Source organism: Patiria miniata, unplaced genomic scaffold (assembly GCF_015706575.1).
Source record: "Patiria miniata isolate m_02_andy unplaced genomic scaffold, ASM1570657v1 HiC_scaffold_7, whole genome shotgun sequence".
Classification (NCBI taxonomy): domain Eukaryota; kingdom Metazoa; phylum Echinodermata; class Asteroidea; order Valvatida; family Asterinidae; genus Patiria; species Patiria miniata.
In genome coordinates, this window is record NW_024037074.1 from 39786370 (window position 1) to 39805990 (window position 19621).

The 19621-nt window shown below is 41.3% G+C and overlaps 1 protein-coding gene across 1 annotated transcript; it reads right to left on the bottom strand.

Annotated features, from left to right (window-relative positions):
* LOC119746370 (aqualysin-1-like) lies at positions 1 to 10114 on the bottom strand. Its single transcript, XM_038223278.1, has 8 exons — positions 9889 to 10114; positions 7549 to 7689; positions 6608 to 6749; positions 5776 to 6009; positions 4636 to 4829; positions 3570 to 3741; positions 3261 to 3394; positions 1 to 484 (listed from the first exon to the last, which is right to left on the bottom strand). Exons 1-8 carry the CDS (start codon positions 9997 to 9999, stop codon positions 479 to 481), a joined length of 1134 nt encoding a protein of 377 aa, XP_038079206.1. The 5' UTR covers positions 10000 to 10114; the 3' UTR covers positions 1 to 478.
* Between the last annotated feature and the right edge of the window lie 9507 nt (positions 10115 to 19621).

Consider the following 19621-nt stretch of genomic DNA (forward strand, 5'->3'; position numbering starts at 1 on the left):
TATCATTATGCAAGTTACATGTACTTTTTATTAAGAGGCTTTTTTTCTTCAAAATGCTCAAAATTAATGGTTTAAGAATCTTCGTTTTTGTCTCTATTAGCAACCTTCAAGATTATCCTTTCGTTGATGTCATTTCAGGGTGTCTGGTGTTGACCAACTGAATGATTCATGACTTAGGTAGAATTTATAAAGCGGGTAGAATTTAAAGGTGAGGTACTCTTATGAACATACATGTTCGGAGAAAACTTTGTTAGTTAATTAGCCCAGGACATTGACTTTGTCTTGGTTTGTATTTTCATTGAGAAGATATGGCCGTTTGCAGTGACAGGGTCAGTGTGGTAAAATGTTGCAAAATGCTTCAAACAATCAGTGCTATCCAGTAGAGTCTTGATCCATCGTTGATTTCTGCATCTTAAGCCTCTCAAATCTTGTTGAGTGATCCTTGGAGTATCACATGCCCAACGTCGCTGGTATGAAGTTAAGGCTGCGAAGTGAAATAGGAAAACAAGGTGAATTAATGTGTTTAAAAACATGCACCCAGACACAAGTAAACAACTACCCACATTCTACGTAATGCTGCTTTTGAATGCTGATGTGGTTGTATATTTAACGAATGTATTTTAATAATGGCTGCGCCTAGTTAGTGACTAAATCTGCCAAACAATAGGGTGGCCTTTGTGTCCTGCAATATGTTATCAATTCAACTTGTACAATGATGTAGGATACTAGACCGTTGCTTGTAATCAAGCAGGGAGCTATTAAATTGTTGTAAAATGATTTTGTGGCTGTAAGATATGGTGGAATAGACCTTTATCTTGCTGCCACCATTTTAGTTATGTTCCCTGTACAGGACCAGATCCAGACTGCCATTTACCGAGGGGGGGGGGGGGGGGGGGGGCTCGAATTGTAATGAAGGGTCCAGGACCCATGTCACGCACACAGCTCTGTTTGACCTCAGTTTCTCGTCCCGAGGTCAAACACAAATGGCCCAAAAGCGTACGCGAGATTTTACGATATTTATTCGAGACTACAGAAAAAACACAAAAAGTGCCTCAATACATGCACTGTTTAGCCAAGATGGCTAAATAAGTGAAAAGTTGAAATTGTGTGCTTTATTTTGATAACTAAAATAACTGCTTTTGACAAATATAAAGTGTTGTTATGGCCTGTCAAACAAAATCATATATTTTATCAACAAAACCGAGGGCCGATAGTTTTTAGGTGAACATTCGATTCATAAAAAAGGCCGAAACAAATGGCAATGCTTAGTAGATAGAGGAAAGTATACGCTTTATTTTCATGTGAAACACGTGCAGGAGACTTCTAATGTTTGGTCCAAATCGCCGGTTGAAAATGAAGATTTTTGCGAGATTTCATGATTTGCAATCACATGTACGCGTGTAAACGAATTAGTACGCCGACGTACAAAATGTACGTTGGCCTGAAAACACTGCAAATGGCACGTGCGAAAGCGCAATGAATGACTTATGAATATTAAGCAGGCCCATACTCGAGCTCGACCAATCAGTAGGCGTATGGGTCACAAGGTCACACCGTGTTTGGGTTCCACGCTCTATGATTTACAATGGCGACGATCTTTTCGCGTTGTGAAAACTGGAAGTTGATGGAAGTTAATAAAATATTAACGACATCACGTTCACGAGATTTTTTGTAGATGAAGGTTCACTCTTTCGTTTGATTACCTCAACATTTGGGAGACTTTCGTCGTTCTCGAAAAAAACCCGGAAATGTCGTGACCTAATTTTTAGTTGATTTGTCCGTGAAATAATATCGTCAAAATGCATCGAAATCCCTTTTTTGAGGGAAAAAATACCTTGATAGATGTATGAAGTAGGTCTTTAACTACCTAAAACAACTTTGTTTGTTTGGATCGGTCATGGTTTGCCATGAAAATTGCGAATTTTCTGAAGCCCTGTGTGGACGAGAAAATAGAGGAGCTACGCGTGACACGGCAACTGACTGGACCTGCGAGCGCGGAGCGCGAAGCCCTTACGGCGTGGCGTCCGGGGCCCGCATAAGGGCCCCGGAAAAATTGGATTTAAGATGCTCTGTGGTGCAATCTGAGGCGATTCCTGGCCACTTTCCACCGTTTAGAAAACGTTTTAAACATCGAAAATTCCATTAAAATTTGTTAATTTTTTTGTTCTTTATAAAGTTTGTTTTGTACTCAAAGTTGACAACCATGTTCCATATCCGTATTTTTTCACAACTTTTTATTTTGGAAAGGGATTTCGGCCACTGGTAGTCCGAGCCTCAGCCATTCGCTGCTGAAGGTACAAAAAAGGTGGGGGCACCGCTAGGGTGAAATTATAGCATATAGTGGGATCCGGGACCCGCTTAAGGGCCCCTGGAAATTTTGGATCGTAGATGCTCTGTGGTGCAATCTGAGGCGTTCCCTGGCCACTTTCCCCTGATTGTTTTAGCAGAAGTTTTTAAAATTATGAGGGGATATTTTCTTTCATTTGTTTCAAATAGATATAGGCCTATATACTCTTGCTCTCATGAAGTTTCTTCTGTATTCAAAGAATAAAGTTGAGAACATGCACATAATTTGTAATTGTTCCGCGCTCGGTCACGTCCACATAACTGACATGAATTTAAATATTTCATTACAGCGGATGCATATTTGGGGGGTGTGACAAACTGGCATGAAACGTATCAGAAAAATATGTTAATAGAATCTGAAGTGGCCATTGTTTGATTTTGTTTAGTCAGCAAGCCCGGAGCGTGAAAACGGTTTGACTTCATACGCATTGTACGCAGCAGTTGTCCGCGTGCAGTCCCACGGACGTATGACGCGCTAAAAGAAATCCGCGAAATGAGACTCCACTTCAGTTTGTTTTACCTTGGTTTATCCGCGTATCGTGCGGCCATCAACGATTGTTCTTCCTCAAAGTAACTCAAAACGCGTGGCCCGTCGGATCACCGTCCATTTTTCACCGATAGTATAGATTTTAAAATATTTGCCGGGGATAGCTGATGGAGCTATTTGCATGGTATCCTGCCGCACGGTATAGGCCTACCATTACTGTTGTATCCAATAGCAGTACCGAATGATAATGTTTTTTGTTCAAAAGGGAACCAGACTATTTTTCCTTCTAGCCTCGCTTTGGTTATGTTGATTTGAATGGAGAAAAAATAAGATGGCCGCAACATGATAATGGTCTATACGTTGTTCTTTTTGTGTGTGTGTAACTAGCAGGGAATATTATCTATGTTACAAGTTATTGAGTGTTTACCGCGACGTAGAGCAACTTGTTGGGAGTCCCTTTGGTGTCAGAAATGGCGCCATTGGTGGCAGCATTCACGATGGCAGAATGGACGGCCGATGGGGAGGAACCTGGGTTCGAACCCAAGTAAACAGTGGCGGCACCTGCAAATGAAAAGCAGTGTGAATATTTAGGCAAGGCACTGGTAATCATCAGGACATGGCGGTGTGTGTGAATGATCACTGCTTGACTTCTGTTATATTGATGTTGTCATTACAGCGCCCAACAAAACTAAACCGTCTGTATGTACTTGCGATCGGAAAAAGTCGGGAAACTCACCAGTCACGTGAGGGCAAGCCATGGATGTTCCCGACATGGTTGCACTTCCAGTGTTAGAGGAGTAGCTAGCACTGACAATGTTATAGCCCGGAGCAAACAGGTCCACGCACGAGCCCCAATTGGAGAAATACGCCCGAGAATCACTGGAGGTTGAGGCACCGGCAGTGAGGCACTGAAAACAAATCACGTCATAACTCAATGGTTTTGCATCACTTTGATAATGAACTTTTGTAACTTTGGTGAAGTGGCTGTTGATCACTGGGGAGGAGGAGGTGTCTTGAGCCCCCACCCTCTCGGTTCTCTCCCCGAGACCCCACCCCCTCAAAAAAAATAAATAAAATTCGGGAAAAAGGAACAACAAAAGAAGAAACCCTGAGTTAATAAAATATGAATTCAGATTAAATTCTACAATAGAATCTGCCCGGCTATTCACAATCTTATTTTAATGAACAGCGCCCTCTTGCGCCAGATGAGGACCATCGCAAAATTCGAGGTTGTTGAGCTTTCACCATGGACAGATTCTGGGTGAGCCACAGGTTGATTGATCGAATCCTTTTTTTTCTGGGAGGTCACTCTTAAAAGAACGGCTTAAGTCTGATGGAGCAACTTAGCTGTTGAACATTTCTCCTCGTTATTGATTTAGCTTTTAGGATAATTGTTTTTCATTACTTGACCACGTTTGTTGAAGAGCTAAACCGGTTAAACACCCCCCCCCCCCTACATATTCACATTCAATATCGACTTTCGCCCGCGCAAGAAAGTATGGGTAGTTCGACTTTTAAAATTATGACCAGATTTAAGCAAGTAGTTTGGACGTATAATTTTGGTCCTTTATTACAACTCACCCCAGCAACATTGGCGGGGGAGGTGTTGCAAGCATTGGCGTTATCGTTGCCAGCAGCAACAGACACGGTGTAGCCTTTGTTAAGCATGTCAGTGGCCTACCCGTCAACCTGGGAGTTTTTCGACCAGCCGAGAGACATTGACACCACTCCCTTGCCGAAAAATATGACCAGATTCAAGACATTTGGTTTTATTATAATTTTCGTCTTTTTGAACAACTCACCCCAGGAACATTGGCGGGGGAGACGTTGCAGGCATTGGCGTTATCGTTGCCAGCAGCAACGGATACAGTGTAGCCTTTGTTAAGCATGTCGTTGACCATATTGTCCATCTGGGAGTTCTTCGAAAAGCCAAGAGACATTGACACCACTCCCTTGCCGTTGCCCGTGCCAAACTGGCTCACGATCGCATTCAAGCCTTTTGTAGGGAAACACAACAGACATTTTGACTTAACTTTTTACCCGGCCTAGGATAGCCAATGAGACACACATTTTGTTCAGCTCCAAGTATAGTGACTAACCTCAACATGCAGATTAAATAATAACGTAAAGGTAATATAATAACAAATCTAATATGAAGCATAATACTCATTCAAGAGCATCTCTTTTTATCTTAGGTTCTTATATTTCTGTAAGGGTTGATATATCTTTTGGTAGGGTCGGTCTGTCAAAACAAATTGTCTTTATTTTGTATATTGCAACGAATAATCATTAATAAAACAATATTTGGTAAGATGTAGTTGACTTATCTACGCCAAGAAGCGCACTAATATTTTTGCTGTAGTGGCAGCCATAACATACTGTAGCAGTAATGTTCAATGTATATTATATACACCTAATATGATGAGAGGCAACATATCCTATCATCTTCTGGGATTACACTGGTTGCTATTCGTCGCGTAATAATCTGATATTCATTTTCTTCATTGTTATTTTCATGTAATTGAATTTTGAAATTGTCTGATATTGTTATATTTTAATTGTGTCGTTCCTGAGAAATTATCTAATAAATGATAAATAAATTTTGCTTCGTTTTGTTAGTAGGGTCGGCGGTAATGAAAAAAAGTTTTGTTTTTTTTCGTCGGGAACCCAACATAGAGTCGGCTGAAAATGAGAACTGAGAAGTGAAAAGGGAGGCCCCAACAAAAGACCCAGGTATGACGTCATGCCATCCGTCGGTCTAGCAATGGACAACTTTTCTACCAATTTTTTCAGAAACTGCAAGGAGGGAGCATATCAAGACCGACAGACTGATCTGATGGACTGATCGACAAAGAAACGAAAACTGGAAAAAAGCATTTCAGCGAGGAAATGAGTTCTTTGTGTGAATCAAAGGAGCAAACGTTTAGCGGGTGACGACCTACCAGCTTGGACCGTTGAAGTTGGGCAGCTGCCCCAGGAGTTGCAGACTTTTACGCTGTAGACATTGGCTTTACGTGCGATACCGTAGATGTCACCTCCAGCAGTGCCGGCACAGTGGGTCCCGTGCCCATGATCGTCAGTAGCTCCGTAGACTCTGGAGGCTCGTCCACCGAACACTTGGTGAGTTGTGCGGATTCCAGTATCCACAATGAAGAAGCTCGCCCCGCTGCCTTGAGCTATTCAGGAAGAAGACAAATATATATCCAGAGACAATCAAAATGATATCCTTGATTTCATAGGCGTCGCTGAAACAATTTGGATGGGGTGTCACGAACTCTTAGCGAAGGCTAGAGCAATTTTGAAAAGGAATGGTTGTGCACCATCTTACACATGGTAAAACTTGTATCTAGGAATATAAGTGAGTATAATTTAACTCTAAACAAACTTGCATCCTCGACTGCCACCTTTAATGACAATGCAATGTATATGAAAATATGTGCACGCCTACACATCTGCACTTTCATATAATATAAAATGCCATTTTCATAAAATTAGAATAGTATTTGCAAGAGTGGCAGTGATGCTTGCCTGATTCCTGATCCTTTTCTCTTCCCATTTTTCTCTCATATTTTCCCTTTTCAACTTGTACCTACAGTGACATGATTGCGATGCTAAAAATTAAGGATATGTTGCACATAGTGTTGGAATTAATGCTGGAATAATTTAATAGGTGGTTGGGTACATTCAATTGTAATCATTAAGTGGGGCATAGAAGACCCCCAAAGAGCTGATGGAGCTATTTGCATGGTATCTTGCCGCACGGTATAGGCCTACCATTACTGTTGTAATTGTAGACACCATTAGTTCCAGTGCGACTGTCAATACGATCGATGCCCCACGTTGCGCCGGATTGCGAGCCGTAGATGGTTCCGATCACATCCTCGTGAATGTACTCGATGCCTTCAATACCACGCACCTGAACAAATAGGTAATGACCACTGATCTCCATTACCGACTTGGATAGGCAGCCAGGGTGCTGTCACTGACGCCCCTATAGTAGTCCACCCAGCTAGTATGGCGTGCAAATTTAACATTTAATCCCAAATCCCTATTTCAAAGGACTCATCTCTAATTCTAATAGACATGTCTCCTTTCTAATAGGCGTTTCTCTTTATCTAATACAGATGTCTCTCGTTTCGGCTTGAGAGGAGTGACCTATACACGTTCAGGCTTTTCGGCTTAAAACAGAGGAGTCTCGATTGGGAATTAGATAATTATTTATCTCTATCAGGGGAAAAATGTTAACTTTGCACGACATACCAAGCGGGCCGAAACGCAGCTCAACTAAAATGGCCGCTCGGCAAAGTCAGGCATGATGGGCCAATCAACTTGCAAGAGGCAATCGCTACCAGAGACTTAAGTCAAAGGCAGAGTATGAGGAATGCCTTTGACTTGGCGCTGGGTACAAGTGTAATAAGGGGCTGCTATGTGGGTACCTTTTAATTCCCAGACCAATTCTTACAAACTTATAATAGTCAGGAACCTGCCCATGCCCAAACATGTCTGACATGTTCAGAATACGTTTCAATGACAGTCGAATATGTTCGGGTAGCTCGGGTATTTCCAGGTGTGAAATGTTTTTATTTCCATAAAAATATCTGCTGTGCTTATCAGTCCTAAAATTGTAGAATTCTTAAACTCAAGACATTCGAGAATTTCAATCCATTGTGAAATGTCACCGATCGTCTGGTTAGGGAACCAAACCAGCGACTTACCACGTTAAGAGCGCGAGCTGGAATCTTGAGGGACAAACCCGGCAGGATGTGTTCGTACTTGTCGACGGTGGGCTCCGCGGCACGCATCACTACAAGGATATCCTTGATCTCTTTCTCGATGCGATCAATCTCCTGCACATCCTAAGAAAGATAGACAAACGACATGGGTGTTAGTTAGTCTTACGTTGAATCAATCCTATACAAGCATATCTTGAATGCATGTGGGCCTAGGCACAGTACAAAGCATTTCCAACAAGTATGGACAAATCACTCAAATTGCCCATTCGGGAGACACGTTTCGCTTAAAAGTTGACCTTTACAAATTTTAAAACGATTTTGAGTGTTGAGCACGAGTTAGAGTATTACACTGCAAAAACTGGAGTGTTAAATTTACACCATTGGTTTCTATGCAGGACAATCTGGTGTTAAATTTTACTGGTGTTGTCCTGTATAGATACCGAATGGTTTTAAATTAACCCTACAGTTTTTGCAGTGTATGTACGCGCACTACTTTCCACGAGTATGAGTGCGTGTACAAACACTGCCTTGTGGGGTACCGGAACAATGGGAGGTACCCCACAAGGAATGCCCACCGACTTGCGGGGTACCGTTTAGGTACCCCACAAGTTTTTCACGAAATAGATATATGGATTTTACTAAAAAAAACTAGGAATTTCCAAAGTGGGTTGATCCGTCGCAAATGGAAGAGTTTTAGAAAAGGGATATTAAGTCCGAATTTCAGACCAGGAAATTAACTATGGTTATTATAAGAGCATTTTGACATAAGTGTGCGACGTTGCAAAATTTTAGTACACGAGAACAAAGGAAGAACCCCACTTCTATGCCTATGTACGCGTGTGTGGGTATACACACAATAACCGCCTTCTTTGGTCACGTCGCTCGCCTGGCTGACAATGTCCCCGCTAGCCAAAAACGTTTTAGGCATCGCTATCAATTCCGGGAGAGGTCAACCGCCAACTCCCTGCCGGAAGAGACCCCGTGACCGTCCCATATCATCTTGGTTGGAATAATTCGGACGGTCTAGCCAGAATTACGGAAGCTTGAATTGCCTTCTGCGATACCGCGTTTCCGTAATAATTCATTACAGAAATCCGGAATTCAAAGATAATTCCTTCCTCGATACCGCGTTACCGTGATAAGTTATGACAGCAATCCGGAATTCAAAAATACATATTCCTCGATACCGCGTTACCGTGATAATTTATCACAGAAATCTGGAATTCAAAAATAGCTATTCCTCGATACCGCGTTACCGTGATAATTAATCATAGAAATCCGGAATTCAACGATAATTTCTTCCTCGATACCGCGTTACCGTGATAATTTATCACAGATATCTGGAATTGAAAGATTACCCCTTCCTCGATACCGCGTTACCGTGATAATTTATCACAGCAATCTGGAATTGAAAGATAACCCCTTCCTCGATACCGCGTTACTGTGATAATTTATCATAGAAATCCGGAATTCAAAGATATCTATTCCTTGATATTGCGTTACAAGTGCATCTTTACTGTTAAGCAAGATTTTGACACTGCGCTGTGGTTTGGTGCTAATTACCATCGCCAGGGTGGTAAATTCCTCTTTCCTCGAAAATGAGATGAGCACTGGCACAATGATTACAAAGTATATGAATACTCGATCCTATTTCATCACATCAAATTTAAGCCGTTTCAGATTTGAGTTTCAAATGGTGCATTTTACTTTAAGTCTTCAATATTATCCAAAATTGACTAAAATTTAAGCAGCCAACCACCTATCCAAAAATGTGACCTTGGACAACAAAATCTGCGAATTCCAGATTTCTAAATTTTCACAGTAACGCAATATCGAGCAAGGGATTATCTTTGAATTCCGGATTTCGGTGATAAATTATCACGGTAACGCGGTATCGAGGAAGGATTTATCTTTGAATTCCGGATTTCTGTGATAAATTATCACGGTAACGCTGTATCGCGGAAGGCAATTCAAGCTTCCGTACAGAATGAGTGCATGTGGCGTGAGGCTGTAGGACGCGGGCACAGGAGATCGGCGCGACGGACCCATGCTGTCTATGGCGAAGAGTGAGCGAGTGAGCGAGTGATTGACAAAGACATTTTGCTGCAAAAGCTCGCCAAAAAAATTGGTTCGTTTTCTGCAAGTACCTTAAAAAATTTCAAACGTTTTAATGAGTACGAGTATTGAGTGCATGGCCTTGAGTACGAGTATAAGTATGAACATAGGGAATTATTAAAAAAATGGTCCTTTTTTCCAAAGGAGTACGAGACCGGGTGCATTCTCCTGAGTACGAGTATGAAAAAAGTGTCACACCAATGTTACCTTGACTTTGATGATCCAGCTGTCAGGCACAGTGCGACTATTGGAAGTAATGAGTGGAGCCAGGCCGGCATTGGCCACGGCAACACACAGACACAGCAGCAGAAACTTCATGGTTCGCTCGAAGGGTTTGGTATGCACACTTCCAACGGAGAGTTCACCTGTAGCTGTACAGTCAAAACGATGGTTGGAGAAGGTCGCTCGTTTTCGTGAGAGAATGAGTGACTCGTACTGGTTGCCCGAGTGTATTTATGTGTTTTCCGTTATGTTGTGAACCAATCGTCTGACGTTCATTCTCTACCAGGATAATCGAAGTGGAGCGATTACATTGATTATTTTTCATCATACGTTCTTTTGGAGAGATACAGGTCTCGTCATCGACAGTTTGAATTACAGAATGTAGCACATTATTTCAGAAAAGATAACACCGGAAGAACCGCGTTCGTACAGCAACATATGTTTTGACAAACAAGAATTTCCCACATTGTTTCAATGCGCCTTTCATACAAAACTTTGATAAAACTTAAGAGTTCGACTGACACGCTTCACCTTTGTCGCTATACACATTTATGTGGTCCCAAGGGTTGTACCGGAAACATCAAGGAATTGTGCCTTCTGAAGACAGGGGGAGGTGTAGCCCTTGCCTCCTCCGCACTAGTAAGGGAGCAAGTCGTTCTGTAACTCACCAATGGGCAGCACAATGTGCCTATACCGGAATGTTCGCTTCGATGACAATTTGTGACTTTTCTTAACCTTTATCGGAGGTCAACATGGTACCACAATCACGCTGGAAGCCGATTGTTGCCATTGCAAACGTTAAAACTTGGTAAGCATGAATTATATTTCTTGAAAATTTGAATTCTTATCGGTCAAAATTTGTTTTCTATTCCCATACCTATCAAACCTAACAAACCTAACAAAGTAATGGTCTTGTGATTTTATAGACACCCAGCTACAGAACTTCCAGCCATTTGATTGTAACATTTCAAGTTGTACGGCGCCTCAGAGGACAGAGATTATTCAAATAAGCAACAGTCGTACATCAATGCCATCGTGTTTATTGCATGGTAATTATTATTACCCTGGATTGGACATTAAATGTCCAATTGTGTGCACACGTCTATAGGGATGTCTCCCAAATGTTGGCAGACATCCTTATAGACTTGTGCACAAAATTTTTCAAACTTAAATGTGCCGTAACCCAATTTCCCTTGTCCTTTTCCCACGAATTTCGGTATGTTTACTAATTAAGCAATAAATATAACCTAATTGCGACGCTAAAATTGTGCCTCTAAAGTAGGGCTGTGACATTAGGGAGACATGAAAATGTCTCCCTAATGACCGATGTCTCCCACCGTTCGAAGAAATTACGATACCGTGTCTCCTTAATGGTACATTAGTCAATAATTTCACTATCGTTGGAGATAAACAGCAAAACATCCCAGTCCAATTCAGCGGAGTGTCATTCTTGTCATTGCAAACTTCGGTACGCTACTGTTTTTATTAAAATAAAGCCCAGGTGATACATTGCAAACAGTTTTATACTCTTAACATTTAATTAACACTTCGAGGAAGGAGACGTTCAGTGAGACTCTCGAGTAAGTGTATTTCATTCTAAAATACGAGGGCAATATTTTGTGTATCAAACATATCAGACAACTGTATTCTTTTCCCATAATTTTAACCAATTTCTTTATGGGAAAATTATCCAGTTATGGAGTTAGTAGAACATTTAGAGACCCTCTATCTCTCAGTCGTGACATTATGACAGCTTCTGTTTTTCAGTCGTCAATCAGAATTCCTTCTTTGAAGATTGATTTGGATTGATTTTTCGTTGATCCAAGGACTCCGGTCGGCAATTTTCAAACCTGGATTGCCGATGCATGGTACATGTATACAACCAGGACCTATTCCCGACTACATGTATCCCCACTACACATGAACACAGGTCGGTAAACCTTTTGTTTCTTGAACAGTGGTGCATGGATTCATCGTACATGTAGCTAGAACTTTGCCGATTCTGACGATCTACCAAATAGGAAAAATGGCACTATTCATTAAATCAAGTGTTTGTCTCTGTACAATGCTTTTTGCATTGAATATGTGTTGGCCGCGTAGCTCTTCACAACATGGCTCCTATCAAGCTTTTGATACCTCAAGCAGCTCAATAACAACAGATTTCGGCTGCGTGAATGAATTTGAAAGATCCCACAACAGTTGGTCGTTAGCGCTAAATGCCTTGACCAAGAATCACAGATGGCAAAACAAGGGTCTATTTAAACCAACTCGAGGCCCGTCAGGCAAGTCTCGTCAAATGATCATCCTGATCCTCTTGTTATCTGGGGTTGAATCAAATCCAGGCCCCAATCCTGAATACCCATGTGGTGTTTGGAGCCATGCAGGAGGAAGAACACAATCAAAATGCTATCCAGTGTGATCAGTGTGATATCTGGATCCACACGGATTGTGCAGTGGTATGATGAGATGTATCAAGTGTATATGACCCTTCCCAATCTGTCCTGGATATGCACGAGCTGTGGTGTACCAAACCTAGGATCATCTTTCTTTGATAATGACCGCTTTTCCAGTGTTAATACCTTTGAAGCGTTGACAGATAACTGGGATGAAAGCATGTTTGACCCTGACAGTTTTGAACCAAACAGTACTTCCACACCCACCAAATAGAAAAAAAATCAAACCCAAAGAAGAGTAATAAAATTACCAAGATTGAAAACAATGGTGGTAAATTTATTGTGATGGGCTGAAAGGACAAAAAAGCAGACTAGCTTTTCAAGCTGCGGTTGCTCAACACACTCCAGATATCATCATTGGATGTGAGTCCAAGCTTGATTCTACCGTCCCTACCTATTCAATTTTCCCAGAGGACTACAATGTCATCCGCAAAGATAGAACGGCAACAGGAGGTGGGGTGTTTATAGCAACTAAAAACTCCTTTGTGACTGTGGATTTGCCAGAGTTGGACACTCCATGCGAAGTGATATGGAACTATATGGAGTTTGCCAGAGCTGGTAAGCTGTACATAGGAAGTTTTTATCCCCCCCCCCAAGTGCTGGAATGGAACCGGTGAACCGTTTGTTTGATAGTGTTGCCAAGATCATGGGGCAAATAAGAACAAGCATACCAACAGTTTACTATGTGGCGATTTTAATTTGCCAGATGTAAATTGGGACAACCATCAGCCAGAAGCTACAAGCAAACGTAAAAAGATGCATGAAGATTTCCTCAACTTACTGGCCGAAAGTGGCCTTGTGCAACTAAACAAGCTGATCACCAGGTTGATTTGATCTGCACCTGAAATTCAAATATCGTAAGTAACATCAGAACGACTACGGGAGTGAGCGATCAGGACATTCTTCTGTTTGACATAAATATGCAACCCAAACGGCAAAACAAACCGCCACACAAAGTTTACAGTTAAAAGAAGGCTGATAATGATGGTCTAAAGTCATGGCTCAACCAGTGTAGTGAATCATTCTTCCAAACGGACCCCAACTCAAGATCAGTGGATGGAAATCGGAAGCTTTTCAAGAAATACACACTTGAGGCCATGGAAAAGTTCATTCCACATTGCATGTCCAAGAGAAAGCAAAGTCATCCGTGGATTGATAGACAGATCATCAGACATATGAGAAAAAGAGACAAACTGATTGCCTGGGCCCGGAAAGCAAGATCACAGAGACTGTGGAGCTGTTATAGAAAACAGCGCAACTATGTCACCAAGTTGCTTAGACAGTCCTACCATACATACATGGAGGATGTTCTTGGGCCCAGTCTGGATGAAAATCCTAAACAGTTCTGGTCGTTCATACGTTCACAGAGACGTGAGGCAGTAGGTGTTCCCACCCCAACAATTCATGGGAAAAACTGTGCCACAGACCAGGAGAAGGCAGAGGTGTTAAATCACCAGTTTACCTCTGTTTTTACTGAAGAGGACACATTATCGTTGCCTACCAAGGGAAATTCAGATTTCCAATCCATCAGTGATCTTGATATTGGAATCGAAGGGGTTCTCAAGCAGTTAAAACAGCTCAATACCACCAAAGCAGGAGGTCCGGACGCTATTCCAGCTCGAGTACTGCATGATTTTGCAGATGAGTTGACGCCCATGTTTCACTTCATTCTCCGTCAATCATATCAGACTGGCCAGTTACCAGAGGACTGGAGAAAAGCACTTGTTACTGCCATCTATAAAAAGGGCTCAAAGTCATCACCAGAAAATTATCGCCCCATCAGTCTGACCTGCATTGCTTGTAAGATAATGGAACACACAGTACTCTCACACATATCCAAACATCTAGCTGCTTATAATGTCATCGTAGAACACCAACATGGTTTTCGTGAAAAAAGATCATGTGAGACGCAGTTGCTGGAAGCAGTTCATGATTGGTCAGAATCCCTAAATGGGAGTTGCCAAACGGACGTCTTGCTGTTAGACTTCAGCAAGGCGTTTGACAAGGTACCACACCAGTGGTTGGCGCTCAAGCTTCACCACTATGGCATCAGAGGAAACACACTCAGATGGATCAAAGCTTTTCTAAACAACCGGGGGCAGTGTGTTAGTGTCAATGGTGACTACAAATTCGTATCCTTGTGGAGACACACACACAATATAAAAAGGAACAAAACATTGTAAAGGTCTCCACAGGGCAATTTCTATAGATGAATAGGTCTCCACAATGTTTTCACGAAATAGATATGTGGGTTTTACTCAAAAACTAGGAATTTCCAAGGTGGGTTGATATGTCGCAAATGGAAGAGTTTTAGAAAAGGGATATTAATTCCAAATTTCAGCCAAGGAAACTAATTCTGGTTAAAATAAGAGCATTTCGAAACTTCACTTTCAAAATTGAACACTTTACTACACGAGAACAAAGAAATGTCTCCACAAGGATACAAATTTGAGAATGGGTGCTCACTCACGTTGGTCGTCAGTAACATCAGGCGTTCCACAAGGGTCTGTCTTAGGACCGACACTCTTCCTCGTGTATATTAACGATATTGTGGATGATGTGAAATCCAACACCAGGCTGTATGCAGACGATAGCATCCTCTACAGGGAGATCAAAGGTGATGCTGACCATCATATCCTGCAACAAGACCTTAATACGGTGTTCAAATGGGCAGACACGTGGCAGATGAGCTTCAACGCCTCGAAGTGCCAACTCCTCACCATCACTCGTAAGACCAAACCAAGTCTCTTCAACTACAACGTGGATCAGCAAGTCATAGACAGGACATCTAGCCACAAGTACCTAGGCGTGACCATCACCAGTGACCTGTCGTGGAACCAGCATAATGTCAATATAAGATCTAAGGCCTGCAGTACTCTAGGAATCATCAGAAGAAATCTGGGACCGTGCTCACAACACATTAAGTTGAAAGCATACCAAACCTTAGTTCGTCCCCGACCGGAGTACACGGCAGCTGCATATAGTTCACACATGGCTAAAAACATCTATTCACTGGAATCAGCCCAACGCCAGGCAGTCCGTTACATCGGTGGGGTCTATGACCGGACAACTAGCATCTCCCCACTACTCCAACAACTCAAGCTGGACCAGCTACCTATCAGAAGACATCTACACCAGTGCACCATGTTCTACAAAATTCACTACAACTTCGTCAATGTCAGTTTTCCATCTTGTACCCAACTTCACCCAGCAGTAGGCAGATCCCAACATCATCTTCACTATCAACCAGTCCAGGCATTAAGAAACTCATTCAAATTCTCATTCTTTGTCCGCACCATACTAATATGAAACAGGCTCCCGCTGGAAGCAGTAATAGCACCATCAGTTACAGCTTTTCAGGCAGTGGCCCTTCCGGCGGAGAGGGACATGCGTCCCACCACCACCCACCAGCAACTCTAAGAAGTGAGGATGTTTTTACTTGCACTTGTATCTGCACAACTTGAGTCACCTCGACTTCTCCTTGGACAAGCAATGTGCTGCTTAGGAGTCTACACATCAAGCATCAAGCATCAAGCGCTGCGACGAATTGATTCTGTTTTTACCCCAGACACCGCATACAAAAACAAACGCAAATGTAACGCACAGGCTGGCACCAGACTATTCATCATTTGCATACGTGTTTAAAAATTCTTGCACATGCAAATGATCCAATACCAGGGTGAGAGAGCAGGTAGTGGTGGGCGCGTACTGCTCGACATCCTGAGGACGATTTAGTTGAGGCTACGCCGCTGAATGGAATAGTCCAGGCGATATTAAAAAAAAAAATGTTACATGAAGAGGCTTTTTGAGTAGAAGATGGTAAAATAGCTATTTTATCTAATTTTGGGGGTGCTGAATCCGAAAATGATGCCAAGCTGGATTTTAGTGGAAATATGCCTAATTTGCATAAATCTTTAATACATGTGGTGTAATATATTTGTTCCTATATTTGGGTTTATTGTTCATTGATATATTTTTTGAAAAGTGTATTTTGGTGATTATACTTACACTTATACTTCAATAACATTTTCTAAAGCAAATAAGTGAATGACTAGTTATGAGGACCTCCATCTAAAATGGCTACTATTATACCCTATAATGTTGCGCGCATTTACCATGTCTCCAGATATCATCAATTTGTCTTGCAAAACCTCAGTATTGATCAACTTCAAATTCACCACGTGCTTATACTGGTACAGTTTCCCTATTAAAACCTTTAATGGAAAATCATGTGAACAATGATAACATCTCGATATTTAGCCCAGCAGACAAAAACGGGTAAAAAACGAGGTGCCCGTAATTGGGCTAAGACTGAGTAGGTGAAGGGTTGCCTAACGTGGGAGACTTGAACAAGTTCAAGGAAATTCCCAAAATTATTGGTTGAAAACGTTTTTGATGTTGACATAATTATCGTAAGCAACACTAATCTTTTATTTTTGGGAGATTTCCTTGTAGTTGTTGAAGTCCCCCACCTTAGGCAACCCTTCGCCTAAGTTTTAGCCCAATTTACGGACACCTCATTTTCCCCAATATTTTCCTTTTTTGGCCTAAATATCAAGATGTAATTTACGTTCGTCCCCAGGTGAATTGTTTTCGTTTTGCTGAAAGAACACTTACCTTTTTTGTGGTCTGTGGACAGAACTTTAAAACGGTGGTTGTGTTTAAAATTCCTTAAAAAAGTACACAAGTGATTTGAATATCTGTACTAAAAGAGCGCTTACAAATCAGGCTTTCATATCCTAGATTTTGAAAGTGCTACATGCAGAACTTAACTAAAAAGGTGGTCCCGACATTTGCGTCTCGTTTTTGTGTGACTCACCCTGTATCTTCTGTGAGATCCGCGGTTAAATGCCGTAGAGGCCGTCGTTGGCAAGTGGTCTCTCCAGTCGATGTTGAGCACGATCCCCAACATTCTCTCTGGTTTAACACCCGTCGAGGTTCTTCTGGAGGGGTCCGTGTTCATCACTCACAACCGTACAACAGGATGGGCTACATTAACTTGCTTGACATGACTGATCCACATCAAGCAAGCCATGAACAGTGAAAGCACACCAATAGACACTCAACATAATTATATTATGCATTTTATTATACACAGTTTCAAACCTTTCGAGACGGCATCTCAAACCTTTCGTGACGGCCATTTAAACAATAGCCGATGCTCGCCTTAGATATTCTCTGTATATAAAAGAATTCGGACAGTTTACCCCCAAATTATTTGCCATATATCAAACTCCCCCCCCCCTCCACCAACATTTCGACATACCTCCCGTTTTTCTATTTTTAGCCTTGGCGGCTACCTGACCTAAGAGTCTACAAACATAGTCAGAACCTTTTGTTCTGGGAACCAGACTGTCAGATCCAGTTAACCTTCCTCTTAAAATGTTCAAAGACAATGGTAAATAAAAATGTCCACAAATTATTCTGTTCTCCGAATTAATTTATTAATTTAAAAATCACTCCTATTTACAACAATACCTCAAGCTTGAGTAAATTACTCTCAAATGCACCACTTGTAAATTGTAATCAAATATATAAACAGAAAATATCACAGCTGTGTTGGACTATCACATCCAAAGTACGAATGCATACGGGATTAATCACACTGGTCAAATATACAAAAACAAAATATTACACTATTACGAACGGTTGAATCTACCCAAGATTCACAACCTTCTGCACACTATTAATTTAAACTTCTCCAAAATATATGAAAACAAAACTCCTTAATCTTCACTGTATAAGTGGAATCAAATTTCAAACTTCTCTCCGCAAATACTACCAAATTATTAGGTTCTCTGTAACTCCACTCCCCGCAGGGTCTGTGTGAACGAAGTCACAAATTTAAATTGAATATTTTATCCAACTTTTGGTGACGTTTCACGTCCTCACGTTACTACAAATTCAAAATACACTATTACAATACTATAAAAAAAAAACCCAATTACATAAATGCAGGCATAAAAACAACTTACTTCTTCCTGGTAGTTTTTGCCACCCACTCCACGGTTACAGACACTGGAAATGCTGCTGCTGTAAGCTGCCTTCATGCCCTCTGGCTTGACTTCAGTGCCTGTGGCGTCGCCTTCGTGCGTCTAGCCTCGTCAGTTATAGGATCAGATTAGGCCGTCTGTAAATTTATAATTTTAATAAACTCTCACAATAATTTTGAGTCACTATACAAAATACAGGAAGAATCACCAATCAACTGTTCTTCAAAGCTAATCCTAAAAATGATATCAACTGAACTACTCTATACTTCGATCTCATGTCACTTAGACTTTTCTAATTCTTAAATTAACACAATTAAATCAACTTCTGATATATACATCAGGTATGCAACAATCCTCATAATATATAGCCAATCAACTTTATCTCAAACAATTCAAAATTCTAGATTCAATCCTTAATCCTGGTGAATCTCACAACAATAAATATAATGAAGGGAAAACAATTTTTTCTTTTCTTTTAATTAATCATGAAAACAATTAAATCTTCAACTTACAGTTGCTGGTCGATGTTGCTGACTTGTCTCCCTCACGCCAAAGTTAAAAACACATTCAAGCACACATTTGCTTGAAAAGCACTCTGAAGATCTTAAATGTTAGCTGCACTGCGATTGTCACAAGCCAGATTGCTTGGAAGAAAAGATCTTAGGGCCTGAAGTATCAAAAATCGCTGCAGCAGAGCAGAGTGATGGCGCAAATACATGTACATGTACACAGCTCAGAATCCTGGAGACAATTCCCTCACTTTCCCTTCATATTCCAGCAACCTTCCACTAATTACCATCTCATTTCCTTACACTCATTCAAACTTAACTTCATTCCCATTCTTATTTAAACCAAAGCTCATGAATATGCAAAATGTCTACATTACCAGAGTGGAGATACCAGAAATGTGTATTGTGTGCGTGTGGGTACATGGAAGATGCTCATAGAGGTATCGTGTGTGGAATGTGTTCTTATTGTTATCTTGATCAGTCAACCACGGCTGGCTAGGTTTGGGCTCTGATCCACTCATGCATATTTATACAAGGTTAAAAAAACAGAATTATTCACACTACCTATTAAATAGTCACAGATACAAGGGAAGGGTGGTTTTATTGTGACACAGACTAATATAATCATTGTGATTTTGTATTCAGGGGCCGGGAATCAGATCTAGTTGCATTATGGGTATATCTTCCTATAGTCCTGCATATCATTTGCATTTGAAAATCCTCCCAACGTTTCCTAATTCATTGCCCACTACCGGTCCCTATA